Source organism: Pezoporus occidentalis, unplaced genomic scaffold (assembly GCF_034315485.1).
Source record: "Pezoporus occidentalis ecotype Australia unplaced genomic scaffold, CSIRO_AGI_Poc_V1 ctg2, whole genome shotgun sequence".
In the NCBI taxonomy this organism is placed as follows: Eukaryota; Metazoa; Chordata; class Aves; order Psittaciformes; family Psittacidae; genus Pezoporus; species Pezoporus occidentalis.
The window spans coordinates 14,449,648-14,463,594 of NW_026913855.1; the positions used below are offsets into that span (position 1 = coordinate 14,449,648).

The 13,947-nt window shown below is 43.7% G+C and overlaps 1 protein-coding gene and 1 long non-coding RNA gene across 11 annotated transcripts in view; one reads left to right on the top strand and one right to left on the bottom strand.

Moving 5' to 3' along the window:
* The window catches only part of PHACTR1 (phosphatase and actin regulator 1), a 320,959-nt gene extending 314,608 nt beyond the window's left edge, over window positions 1–6,351 (top strand). For all 10 annotated transcript variants that reach the window (XM_062617920.1, XM_062617918.1, XM_062617919.1 and 7 more), the window contains 2 exons: window positions 2,365–2,441; window positions 4,706–6,351. In XM_062617920.1, the coding sequence (XP_062473904.1) occupies window positions 2,365–2,441; window positions 4,706–4,721 (93 nt within the window). In that variant the 3' untranslated portion in view covers window positions 4,722–6,351. The remainder of the gene's footprint in view (window positions 1–2,364; window positions 2,442–4,705) is intronic.
* On the bottom strand, window positions 276–10,787 carry LOC134163245 (uncharacterized). Its single transcript, XR_009964640.1, has 3 exons — window positions 10,563–10,787; window positions 9,703–10,174; window positions 276–442 (listed from the first exon to the last, which is right to left on the bottom strand). It is a non-coding gene; the product is annotated as an uncharacterized LOC134163245 (long non-coding RNA).
* Between the last annotated feature and the right edge of the window lie 3,160 nt (window positions 10,788–13,947).

Consider the following 13,947-nt stretch of genomic DNA (forward strand, 5'->3'; position numbering starts at 1 on the left):
GGGTTTCTGGCCATGCCACTCATTTATGGTGCTGTTGGTTTTGTTCACAGAGGAAAAGGCAGCCTGTTACACTTGTATAATTTAACCAAAGGACTTGTATAGTTTCATGAGCACTGGTTTACTCCTTGACAGGACTTTTTTCAGTTTAGTTTTGGATATCAGCATAAACTGATCTGAAAATCAGAAAAATGTCCTCTGGACTGCCCACAGGCCATAGCATACTGGGTTGAATTAGCTTTTCCCCTTTTATCTCACCATGTTGGACAAGATCTTATACGACCAACTTAGTTTTATTCTCCCAGTTGGTAGATGTGGGAGGGATTCTATCTCCAATTGGTTCTGCAGCCTTTGAGAGATCCCTGTCTGGGATGAAAGGCATGGAGAAACTTCAGCTGGGAAGGGGGAAGATTGGTGTCCAGAGAGGTCCTTCCTCATCCTGTGTCTGTTAAAAGAACAAGTATTAAATGTCACTATTAAATATAGCCTGGTAAAGAATTCAGCATTAAGGCAAAGTACTTTGCGCTCACTTTTTCATAATGTATGTGGAAAGTCAGTACCCCAACCAAAGGGCCTGAGTTCTCCAAATGAATCTTTTCTCAGCAATGCAGAAGAATTGTTTGTCACTCTAATATTAATGCCCCTCATGGCATAAGGAAGCAGATATTTCTCTTTTGGCTTTGGGTCCTGTGACCAATGTTCTGATTTCTGCCATTCAGATGACCTGCTTTTCCCCACTGCTGTGTCCACTGTTGGAAAAAATAGCCAGATAAATTAGAATCAACTCCACAATGCCTGACAAAGTTGCAACATCCTAATAATCTTTTAAGATTATTTTCTTCCAAAGCTTTGATTCAATAACTGTCTTTATTGGTCAGCACAGGTGAGGTTTATTGAAAAACAGATATTAGTAATGGACTTCTGTGTTTGTCAGTAAATCTTGTTCTGTGTGCTGATGTAAGGAATTGCCTTCAGTCTGACTTCATCTTTGCCAGGTCTGACTGTGATAGGAACAAAAAGGGCACTTTTAAATCTCTCCAACAGACAAGGGATGCAGAGGGGAATAAATGTCAGACCTTGTGCGAGTAAGCAGCCCAAGTGGCTTCACTGAAGTAGCAAATTGGTCTGCCGAAGGTGGGCCCTTGAGTTGCTGCACCACCATTGCTCTGTCCTCATAGATGGAAGCAGAGCCTGACAGACATTCTTAGGTAAATAAAAAACCAAAGCTGTACAGAAAAAGCACAAGGGGCCTTTTCAGTGGATCACAGTCACAAAACCTATCACTTAGGGCTTGTCAAGGCAAACGTAGTTAGTGGCTGGATCAGTGGCTTTTGCAAAAACCCTGGTTTGGGCTCATGCTGTTTGTGCCAGTTTAGATTTCCTTCATCAAGAAAAATTCCTGACAGAACGGAGGTGCCACTTGCATCCACTGATGCTGATGTTTTCAGTATCACAGGGAAAAGCAGCAGCACGCTTGGACCCAGGGGAGCATTAAGCCACAGCAGCCACCTTACACATCCTCTCCAAATGCTCACAGTGAAACTCGCTTGTGGTTTACAAATATCACAGGGTTGCCAGAAGCCTTGACTCTAGGCTTGGGACTTGAGCCAGTTTTGCTGAGCACCATCTCTACCACAAAGCTGAGTCCTTCCAACTCACCTCCTCTATTTTTTTTATTATTCAATACTTCTCTTCCTGCCAGTCAGCCCTGGTGTTCTTTTCCCTCAAGGGTAAGCCACGGAGGCTGTAGGTAACCAGGTCTCCTGCGGATGCTGAATACAACCGCCTGTGGATAGTTTTCTGCTGGATTAGTGTGTGGCATTAGCTCAATAAATGGCACAGCTGGGGCAGAAGGGAGGAGGAGGTCAGAGGGGCACAGTCTGAGGCAGAGTAGAGGGCAGGGAGCCAGGCATCCATTTTTCCCTCCCAAGTAACCTCAGCCACTTCAGGTAACTTCACCCAAGGAAATTCAGGACCGCATAAAGGCAGGAGACATCTCAAACATGAGCCTGGCAGTATCCAGGCCCAGTTTACCCACAGTCCAGCTCCAAAACAGATTGCTGTGTTTGAGAAACTGTGGTGCGCATTTTTTTTTCCTCATGCTTATGATGATTTGGGTTTTGTACATGACAGTGTTTACACAATAAGCGGAATTGGATTCTGTATCTGTATTATCTCTGATATGATTAAGCAGTTCCAATGAAACATTTATCTTTTCCCTTGATGTGATTTAGAATATGTTTATATCTGTTCCTTTTCATATTTTAAAGCTTTACGTTTTTCTTCACTTCTAATATACTGAGAACAAAGTGAACTTATTTTGATCTCTCTCAATTATACATTTATGAGTTTATTTGTCCTTTGCAGGCAGCCATTCGAAAAGAGCTTAATGAATTTAAAAGCAGTGAAATGGAAGTTCATGAATTAAGTAGGCATCTAACAAGGTAAGCTGAGATTCATTTTTTAAGACTATCAATGAATACTGTTGTTTTCAAAAGGAAAACACAGCAGCTGCTTCTCCAACACTGACTGAACACACCGTGAGGTCTAGACAACATGTAGAATTACAGGCTGTAAAAGAAACTCACACAGACAAACTCATGCTGCCCCATTATGTGGTGTAACGCAGCCATGTGCTGTCTGTTAATGACATGTAACCTCCCTTTATTTTTTAAGTCTTGGTGCTCTAGCTGCGTGTCTTTTCTCTTGATATTAGAAGTGGTGTTGGTGTCTGAAGGAGGACAGGGAACTCGTGCAGCACCAGCACGTAGGCATGAATGAGCACACACTCAAACCCCACTGAGCATACAGCTGTTCCAAACTACGTGTGTCCCACACACAGGTTGCTCAGTCCCGCCCTCCATATCCTGCTATAGGCAATGCAGTGGAGAAATAGCAAGACTGACATGACGAGAGGCATTATTTTTTAAACTTTTAGACTTGTTTTTGTTGTTTAAAATGTTAGAGGCTGATGCATTATCCATGACCCCAAAGTAACAACCCTCCTCTCTGACAGGCTAGGGCCGAGGCATGCTGGAAGGTCAGGACAAGTCCCCTCACACAGCCTGTGCTGAGCCTGCTCTGGCTTTGATGCTGAGATAAGCTGAACTCCTGGCCTGTCAGCTGAAGCCAGGCCTTTGCAAATCAACCTTAACCCCTGCTCACTGTTAGACATTAAAGACAGGTGTTAGGTGCTGGAGACAACTGACAGTCAGATCTGGTGCAGAAATGGAGCTGCCTGTTTATTAATACACTCATCAGCTAGATGCTTGTGAAATATGCGGTCAGTACTGTTAAGAAAAATGTAGAAAAGCTTAAGGCAAAATTAATTTTGTACTAGGGGATTTTAATGTGCATAAATTAATAATTATATTAAAATTCACCACATGTATAAAGCACGTACTCCCTTGCAGAAATGATCTTCCGTCTACTTCCTAGCATGTGTTAGGGTGGTTGCACCAGGGTTTGCAGTAACAGAGTGCTGCTGGAGCCAAGCCAGCTGCCTTTGAGCAACAAAGTCTGGAAGAAGCCTTAGGGTGTGCAGTTGGCCTAAATCTGTTGACCCCAGTGACTCAGCCTCTGGGGGACGTTTGGCTCACTCCTCCAGGAGAGCAATGATACATTTAGAAAGGATGAGGCTCTTTTGTTTTAAAGGGAGTGTTGCTACAAGGAATCAAGCTACAGCTGACAGCTCTGTTGACTTCCATGAGGCCTTTAGCATCCCACAAACATAGCGATTGGTTTAGTTTTCCAGAAGTCTCTCTGGCTGCTTGGCTTTCACAGGTTTCTGGGCAGTATTTGCTTCTCTCACAGTGTTGGGGTGAGCCATGACCCTTTTGAGGTGCCACTGTATCCGAAAGCTGCTGAATGGCTTTGACTCGCTAAGTCTGAGCCAAACACACTCAGGGCTATAGCTAATATAATAGAAATTGGAATAGAAGTTCAGCAGGACTTGCTGGTTAGACAAGTGGCTTTGGGAAATACGCACTTGAAAGAAGGACGCTTAAACAAAATAGAGTAATTCCATTAAACAAACTTAGATAAATCACCATTATAAAATCATTAGCAAGGTAATGAGCTATTCATGTCATTAAGCAGTGGCATGAGCTGAGGAAAGAATGTGAGTGTTGCTTTACTAGTGGGACACATTAATTAATTCATAATGGAGTGAAAAATCAAAGCCTAAATAAAAAACCTCTGCGGAGCTGACAAACCCACGGCTCCTGACACAGGGTGTACTTGCAGAAAGCATGGCCATTTCAGCAGTACTTGCCTCTTTAGCCTCCAGCACTCAGGAATAATCATACATGAACGGTATGTACATCTTTCTGGCTAAGGAGCATAAGTTTTGTCTAAACCAGACAATTTTTTTTGAATCAGTCATGGTGTGGTCTGCAGGAGGAGTGGCTGGTCTGAAATAACTCACTTGGGGATCTGACAGAGTAGACCCAAAGCATATTACTGCATTTGGTAGGTTTTGGTGCAAAGAGTGTTTGCTTATGAACTGTGTGTCAGACTGGCGAGAACCAAGAAGTGTGTGTGTCTGTTCTGGGTCTGCAGTGCAGCATGGCTGATGTCAGTGCTGCAGGAATTGAGCTGCCTGATGGTGTCACGGTAGCAATTAGCTCTCCAGGTTTCTTTATGCATGACATGCATGTGAGAATATTATCTTAGTATTTCTCTTTTTCCCTCCCCACTTGTGTTTTAGGTTTCATAGACCGTAGCAGTTCAATTCTACCTGACTACTATGCCATCTTCAAAACATAACTATAAGAAACCATAAGTGCTGGTATTATTCATTTCCCCATTACGTACAGTGTAAATCTTCTGAACTGCCTTTAAAAAAAATAGAAAAACAAATATTAAAAAAAAAAAGAAAAATTGTATTTACATGTGATGGGTACTGCAGCATCATCAGACCTGCTGGTTCAAGCTTCAGTAACAGAAAATACCCCTGGTGGGAATTGTGCCAAGACTTGGCATCTATGTATAAGACTTTCCTGGCATGTGGATTTGCCATACATGTTCAAGCCCAGCTGGTGGTGCATCCATTTCGTCTTCAGGCACCCTTCATCCTGACAAGCCTCTGTCATCGACTCTAGAAAGCCCTGAGATGGTGTTCAGGGAAGCACTGGCCTGGGTGAAGTCTCCAAAAGACAAGCACCTATGACATTACAGCACTTAAACCAAACACTCCTTTCAGGCTGCAAGCACCTTATGGGGACAGTGAAGGAGCAAAACTACTCTATGGGCCAGCCCATCTGTGAATACCATCTGACTAGAAAGGCTTTTCTTTCCCGGGAGAAGTTTATGGCCAGTCAATCCACATTGTTCGGCTCCCAAGCAGAAAAAGGCATCAGCTGTAGAGTACAGGACACCCTACTGAAGGCTGGTTCAGTTCTACCAACTGTTTATTTTTCATCTCTGATTTTCTAAACCCAGTTGTGAACCCATCAGCAGTAAATGACGAGAATGTTAAGGACAGGCAAGCAAAACCCATCTCTTCATAGTAACTGCATGGCATTCACTCAGCTTGTAGTTTGTTTTTACACGCAAGCCTCATGACTGCCTAAGAGCCGACACGCACATCTGGCAGCAAGGCTGGGATTTGCACCGGCTCTGCAGAGGTACATGCGCCAGAAGGAGCTGAGGATTCGGTGAGCAATATCTATCCTTGCGGTATCAGGTGTTTCAAGAACTGATCCTAAACTCACACAGAAAAGCGTGACAGACTGTGTTGCCTGGCCTAACAAAAGGAGTGTGGTGTATTGGTATGGATGGTGGGACTTGTCATTGGCACCCACAGCTGAGGCATAAGGACAGCAATTCAGAAGTGTTCTGGTTTGGTTTTAATTTATTTTTATTATAGTGGTTTAGCACACAAACTGACCAAGTGGAGCTCAGAGAGCGGGTCACTCTGGGCCTGGTTTACCTGCCAATTTAAACACATGCTTAACTAAGTAAGCATGCAAACAGCCTCACTGAATTCAACAGCATGTCTGACAGGCTTAATTGAAGCTGAACACATTCAAGTGCTTTTCTGAACTTAGGCCAGCACCTTCCAGAATCAAGTCCTTAACTAGTACAACGCCAGCAAGCTGGGGCAAACATTGTCTAGAAATCATTTCCAGCTCATACAAGCAACTATTATGCCATGGTTTGGGTCAGTGGCCCAAAGCACTGTAGCAACTTTAAGAAGCTCCAGATTATTACTTCAGGACACCTTTTTTCTTCCCTAATAGCTATTTTGCTTTGACAGTTTGAACAGAGAGGCCAAAGTTTTTTACTACAGTATTCCTATTAATTATTCTGTTTGGGGTTTTTTTCCCTTTCTTATTGTCTTCCATGTACCTACCCACCCTCTGTGCTCCCTCTCTACCTCCCCTGATGATGTGCTAACATTGCCCTTCACTGATCATGGGCTGAGAAGCCTCTTGCACCTGAGCGTTCAGTGGCCAATGCTGCTGCAACAGTGCCAACAGTCCTGCCTCTTCTGAGGTCTCCACCTCATTCCTCTGGGGGAAGGAGTAAAGCAGAAGGCCTGCTTTGGCACCTACCCTGCCAAAACACTGGCAGTATGGCTAAAGCACTCCATTTACATTTAGTGATGGTATTCGGTACGTCACAGATTTATCTCTGTCGAGAGAGACAAATGAAAACATTTCTCATCTGTGGCCATCCTTGCAATGCTGTACATTATCAGCTATTAAGAATTGGCTTGTAGGATGTTGTAGGATGGAAGATGCTATACAGGAAGTAAAAAATAGCTGGTTTCTGGTGCCTGATGTGATACGCTTCCCAGACTGGGTAATGATTTCCAAAGAAACACACACAGTGATTTCTCTATCACCAGCTCACAGTTGCTTTAGATACAGCTTCATCTTTAATGTGCAATGTTATCAGCTCAGTGCAGCAAAGACAGAGCGCTTACATACCAGCCAGGAACACACTGCTGTGGGTTAATTTTCATGAAAACCTGGGGTTCATGTTTTTAAACTCATTCACATACGCATGCACACACAAGAAGACTGCATCACAGCTTTCAAAAAGGAAAACAAAACCCTATGCTTTTGACTACACATACATTGTATTAGGAAAGGGCTCTGCAATATAACTGTTCTGAAGAGTAACAAGCCCTCATGTTCCCATTATGGATCTAATACCTGCCCTGGCATCATTAGCTTAGACATTCCCTGTGAAAGGGGAAGGAAAGCCATTCAAGGAGCAGCAGTGACAGAAATCACAGGACTCAGCAGGCTGGTGGAAAGAAAAAGTGAGAATTTTTTCTTTTCTTCATTTTCTGGTTAAAATGAAAAGGAAGAGGTGGAATAGAGTCCCTGGGGAATGGGTAGTCTGTGGACAGTCTGGGGCCTGCCCCTGTCCCGTGTGGGCATGGATCCCAGCAGTGCCCACGGCTGCCTGTCTGGTAGCCTAAATAAACCCCAGGACACTGGTTGAGGCACATACCAGCCAAGTCCTGAGGGCCAGATGTTCCCCAGCACAATGCCTTCATCTGGATGGGCTCACGGTAGGTCCCTGCTGACCACTTGGCGAGTTGTCATGCTCTACCTGCCTCAGGATTCATGCTGTCCCCAGGGCAGCTACTTGCAGCAATGCCTTTTCCTTTTGTTTTCAATTATGTTAACTCCTGGCTGAGCAGACTGCAGGACACAGTGGAAGCACTGCTATATTTCTCCTAAATTGGAAGCAGAGCTTATTACTGAAAAGGTGAAGGGAGAGGAGAAAGAAGCCATATAAAGCATTTGGCATTGTAATAACCATCACATAACTGGCACTTCATCTGATTTTAGATTCAGTGACTCTGGGTATTTTGCAAAGTCAACCTTTGGCAAGGCATTTTTCAACAACCTGAACACTGGGTTTGCATACCCACCTCTGGCATCCATGGGAAGTTGCAAGCACACTGGGGAAAGCTAGTCCTTTATTTAAAATCTGTTTTCTTGAGCACTTGTCCTCTCTTCTGTGGAAGCCCTCTCTATCACAGCAAAGTAGCTGTGTTCTGTTGGGGTGAAGAAAAAAAAAACCCAAAACCAACAAAATCATGATTTCCCCACCTTCAACCTTGAATATATGTAGGACACACAGATGATGATGGAATCCCTGCTAAAATTCTGTTAACATTGCAGTTAACACCAGTCAGCCTCATTCCTATTAGGAGGAGATTAACAGTAGTAATAAAGACATTACATCAGATTTAGAGAATGGAAAAATCAACACAGAACAAAAAATGGCTATTCCGATCATCCATCTCTGGATGATAATGATCTCTGGCTGATAACGGAGGTAATATTCTAGAGTCAAGGAAGAAAAACATTTGATTATAATCTACTGAATCCTCATGGGTTATTTGTACTTAAAATGTGCAAGAGTTGTGACATCTGTTCTACAGCCTGTGGAAAGATGTAGTGGAAACTGGGGGAGCTGGGGAGTTGGTGGGGATTGGAAAAGCTACTCCAAAATGTCTAGAGGAAAGATTTGATTGTTTGAAAAAAAGCAGTGGTGAGGAAATGATGGTGGCATCACCCTCCCACCTGCACCCTCGCCAGGAGGGACCCGACAATGTATTTATGGCTAATGGAGAAGGTGTCAGTGTTGCAGCTTTTCCTCAGTACCATGACCCTCTGGTTATATACTTGCAGGCTGAAGTGTCAGGCTGCAGGTTTGATGGGACAGGCTCAGGCCAGCTTTTGTGTCTAGACAATTCCTCATGTGCACTGTGGACGTTACTGGAAGAGGAGAGGGAAGGGGGGAATGGAATTTTATAGACTTCTAACTGTTTAACTGGAACAATTTAGTGAGCCTATTACACAAACATATTTCAGCCTGATACTTCCATCTAATCACAGCACTCTCTTATCACTGCAACTTGACACCAAACTCTTCCTTTGTTATTTCTACGGTGCTGTCTGTGCTGTGGAAACATTACAAACCCACAGAGGGGGAGAAATTCCAACATGCCTAGTAAAAGCTTGCACACATAGAAATAGATGGTCAAGATGGAAACCCACAGTTACACGTGAATGAGGGCTCCCTAACGTGCCTGCAAATAAAATCACTTTGTATAAATAGCCATGGGAGATGACTAGGCTAATAAAAATATCAGGAAAGAAAAAGGGAATAAACAATTTTTCCCAGGTGTTTGGTCTGCCCGAGCTTGGAACAACTTCTGTAAACAAAGAAGAGGTGATGGGCACATTACCTGTGTTCTCATGTATCCCAGTTACTCCTGCACCAGTTGCATTTTCCAGTTGATATCCAAGTGTATGTATATAGTTTGTCTTTGTATAGGAGTGAGTGTGGTGGCTGTTAATCGTGCTCTTCCAGTATTGTAATTTAACAGATTATGGCTGTATGAAAATGATGTAAATAACTAGAAAAAAATTAAACTGGATCTCTATGTCCTAGTTTTTGTACATACTGAAACTGCATGGTATTTAAATTATTGTTTGTCTCTGATGTATGCAGTTTCTTAAAAAAATTCATTTAAAAAAAGCATTCCTGTGCCTGTGTATTTTATCACCCTCTCTCCCAGTGATTGATAATGTAACAAAGGGATGCAGTAGAGGATAGCAGCCCTCCTGCTGCCAGCCAGGCTCAGCACTGCAGCCTGGCAGCTGCAGCGACATAGTGCATGCCCACAGCATGCTCACACCTCAGTGGGAAGCAAAGCAGAACAAGACTTACCAGAACAGATTGAGGGGACACCATATCAACTGAGACACTAGTGCTGTCTCGTGAGCTGGATCAGTAAAGATGTGTGAAGGAAGATGACTGGTACCTCAGCTGCTTAAGTTGTACCCAGCACCAGGCTAGTAAAGGAGGAAAACCGACAGTCTGCACTAGACACACACTCACACCCCCTAACACTGGGAACCCAAACCCAACTCTCCCTTCCCTGTTCACAAGTTTTTGTCCACTATGCAGCACCCTGTGGTTATAGCAAACATCACTGAGCAGTACTAGCAAGTGCTGTTGCAGCAGAAGAGCCGTACCTGCACATCCACCTACTTCCATAACACCTTATCACCTTTTCCTCAGTAGCTTCTGTGGTTGCACAGCATTTCAGGCTGTGACAAGCTGCAGCCAGTGTGAAAGGGTGAAGAAAAACCTTCTTGACCAGGGTAAGTACGTACCTTCAAACAGTCTCACTAGCAGCCTGCAGAAAGCACAGAAGGTAACAGCGCTGTGTAGGCTCTTTAGTTTTCGTAACTGATGGTGCAAAAATTTGGACCCCTAAGAGACAACCAGCACCAGCATCCTCACTGTAACTGGCAGGTGGGAGCCGCTTCCCTCCTCTGATGCACCCAGCCTTCCCACTACATAAAAATGAAAGGTCCATATACTTTAACTGACCAAATTCTTTGTTTCCTTTTGCACAAGTTCTCACTAACCTACTGTGTCTTCAGTAAAGTCCATGTAATTCCTAGCACTCAAAACTGCAATCTAACACCACCTTTAGGTTGGAAACAGAGAAGGCTGAAAAAACCCCACAATTTCCTATTAAACTGTCACACATGCAAAACCACAGTGCTGCTTAGCAGTACCTGGCTAAGAGCTCAGTGCCCTTGGTGCAGGTATGGGGTGAGACTGCTTTGCTATCATGTTCCTCACCTCCGATTCTGCCCTTCACAGCTCAGATCAGGGCTCCCTGGCAACCAAGTCCAAAACAAACAGCATGGCCATGCCCTGGTCACACAGTTGAGCCAGTCTGCATGGGACAAAGCGGCCACCCTCCTGAGCAGCGCAAGCTGATAGCTTCTGGTGTGCACTCCGTCATCCCCACATCCATCAGGGCACAATGCAGAGGTGCACCACCATCCTGCACTCACCCAGACAAGCATTGCCTAGCCATTGTACAAAAATTGCTTACAGAATTCTTTCCCTAAGTTGCAGAATGCATGAAAGCCTGGCTGGTCAGTGAATTTGTGCTGCGTGGTTAGGAACGCCAGTGTTCAGAGAGACACCCTCTTCAACTGAAGTCATCCCATGTGTCCCTGGAAGTTTTGCTCTTACCAGCAGGAACCTACTCTCCAACACTGTTACTTGATCAGCTCTAAATTACTGTACTTCAGCCACGTCTGTCTCCACACTCTTACACTTTTCTTCACATACTCTTAGGCCCCTTGGCAGACCTCAAATCACTCATCTTTTTTCAAGCATCATCCTCTGACATCTGCCATTACTTTTCTTATCTGGAGTTTCCATCACATTTGGACATCAGCTGGAAAAGATTTGGTTCATGCAACACAGGAGAGCACAGACATGTGGCATTGCTCTAAACCTCTCTGGAGAGAAAGTACTGCTTGAGGGAAGAACTGGACCAAATTAAGTGTATTTTTCTTGTTTTCAAAGCCCATGAAGATATTTGGCAGGAGAAGGCTTGAGGGGGGAGCTTTCACTCTCCAACATGAATGCTTCAGTGTTGTTTCTATTGTTTCCAGGGGAAAAAAAAAAAAAGGGGGGGGGGGAATAAACCAAAAAACACTCTCAGCAGCTAGTTCTTTATGAACAAACAGGCACGCAACAAGCAGTTACATGCTCTGCCAGTCAGGGAGAAATAATGCAAACAAAGACAAAATACCTCATTTTTCAAGCTTCTCAAGAAAAATGAACATCCACACTCCCTCCTGAATGACATAGAGGTAACAGAAAACAAATAGCAAAGGTAACCCCTTTCCCATATTACCTAGCCAGGGATTTGCATTGGAGGCTCAACTATGTGCAACTTCAAAATCATCTGCGTAAGGCAATAGTCCACAGCAGATAAATAACCAAACTTGAACTGCCTACTACACTATTTGTGGTGTTCAAGAGGTACAAAAGCAATTGTTAGCCACATATGCCAAACTCCAAGCTGGAACCACAGACCAAGGCTGCCTAAATGGCGGATTCCACTCTAAGCTGTCTTGCCTCAGCCTCACCCTGATCATCATATGGTGGGGACAGTGAAATCTTGCTTTTGTGCTCTCTTGGGAAGCAGGTCTCAGAGCTAACGCCTTATGTTCAACTGAGCAGGCATCACAAAAAATTGAGTGTAAGTTAGCCAGATTCATACTTTCAGTCTCTTGGGAATTCAGTCAGTTTTCTGCATAAACTGTATCCCTCATAAATCCACAGTGAAAGCCCGGAAATGGATCTGTTCAGATACACACGAATATCTCTTATGAGATCAGTGAAGGAAGCATGGAGTTAAACCACTATCTATTCCCTAGAGAACTCCCCTCTTTCAGCATAGCCCAGAAGAAATAATGAACTCCATTAAAGAAACACCCTGTTCTTTGTACATGAAACTGAAAAAGCTGCATACAAACATCAGCTGACATTACAGTGGAGCAACGTTTGAGGATCCATCCCACATACGCTGAATATGTTTAAGTAAAACTGCTGTTGCTCATGTGGAAACAGGAAGGTTTTTACTGTGAGGATGACCAAGCACAGGCACAGGTTGCCCAGAGAGGCGGTGGACTCTCCCTCCCCGGAGACATTCAAAAGCTGTCTGGACATGGTCTAGGGCAACTGGCTCTAGGTGGCCCTGCTTGAGCAGGGGGTTGGACCCAGTGACCTCCAGAGGTCCTTTCCAGCCTCAACCCTTCTATGACTCTGTGAAGGCAGACCTCTGTCTCTCATCTGTGCAGCTCCAGGACCTGCCTATTGATGGAAAAAGGCTTTAAATTAAAAACTAACTGCCCCACAGAAAGCAACGTTTAGAGCCTCCAGTCAAACAGTGATCATCACTGAGAGCACTCACTGGCAAGTCTGGGAGCAATAACACTAACGGGTAATTCTAATCCTGATTCAGTGCATCTCTCTTCACAGAATACGAGTTATTGATTTCCTTTCAGGACTGAAACTACTTAACACCTCCAGTGTCATCACTGCTTGTTTTTTTACTGACTAAGTAATCTGCTGTCTAAAGGTCTGAATAATGTGTATGTGACTTTGGAGGTTTTGTGAGTAAGCTGTGCAGCCTGAGGGAAAAATGATCAAATGGATACTCTCTCAGACTGCACCTGCAGCCACTACTTGAAAATCTTGTGCACTGCATGTTACAGAATTCAGTGCTGTTATTCACAGAATGCATATGCTCTTTCCTATCCATGTTACCCAGCTTTCATGCCTAGGCTAGGAAAACAAGCTCCCATCTGAAGTGAACTAAATGGATTGCACTACAATACAGACACAGCAACGGCTTTCAGAGCAGACACAAACGTTTTTTTCTGAACTGAGGGAAATGAGACATTTCCAGACACACCAACAGCAGCATCTCAGAATCCAGCACAAATAATCTACCCATGTTTTTTTTAGGTGTAGCCTGCACCAAGTCCCAAGCTTCCCCAGTGTATGTTTTGGAAGATAAACCTGACCTACTTTAAAATTAAAGTTAACTTTCTAAAGCATTTCAAGTCTGCATGACACTGACTGCAAGCTGAACACACTCTTTCAAGTGCCATGAGCATACTTGGCGCATGGCATACTAAGCATCAATTTGAGACAAGTAACAGCTAAGCAACACATTTTTATATACAATTCCCTGGTCTATGCAAGATGTAGAAATAGGATTTTACACTTTTACAAGAAAAAGATCAGTTCTCCAGCAAATCACTACCTATGGCTAATCACACTACTTTTACTGACATAATGAATTCCATTTGTGTGTTAAATTTATTTTGAAATCTAAACCAAACAAGAATGAAATTACAACCTTGAGCTAAGCATTCAACAGAGGCATTGTTTAATACTGGACTGTAATTCAGAACTATATTGACTCGTCCCACTGATTTTCTCCATACCTGCCCAAAGCTACATTTTGGGACAAAACAGATTCACTATTCTACAGCATCTTACCTGAAGAACAAAGGAGGAGGTACAGCCAGAGAAAGCTGGCTGACAAACAAAAAGAAAATACTTTAAGTCACTTCAGAAATGCAT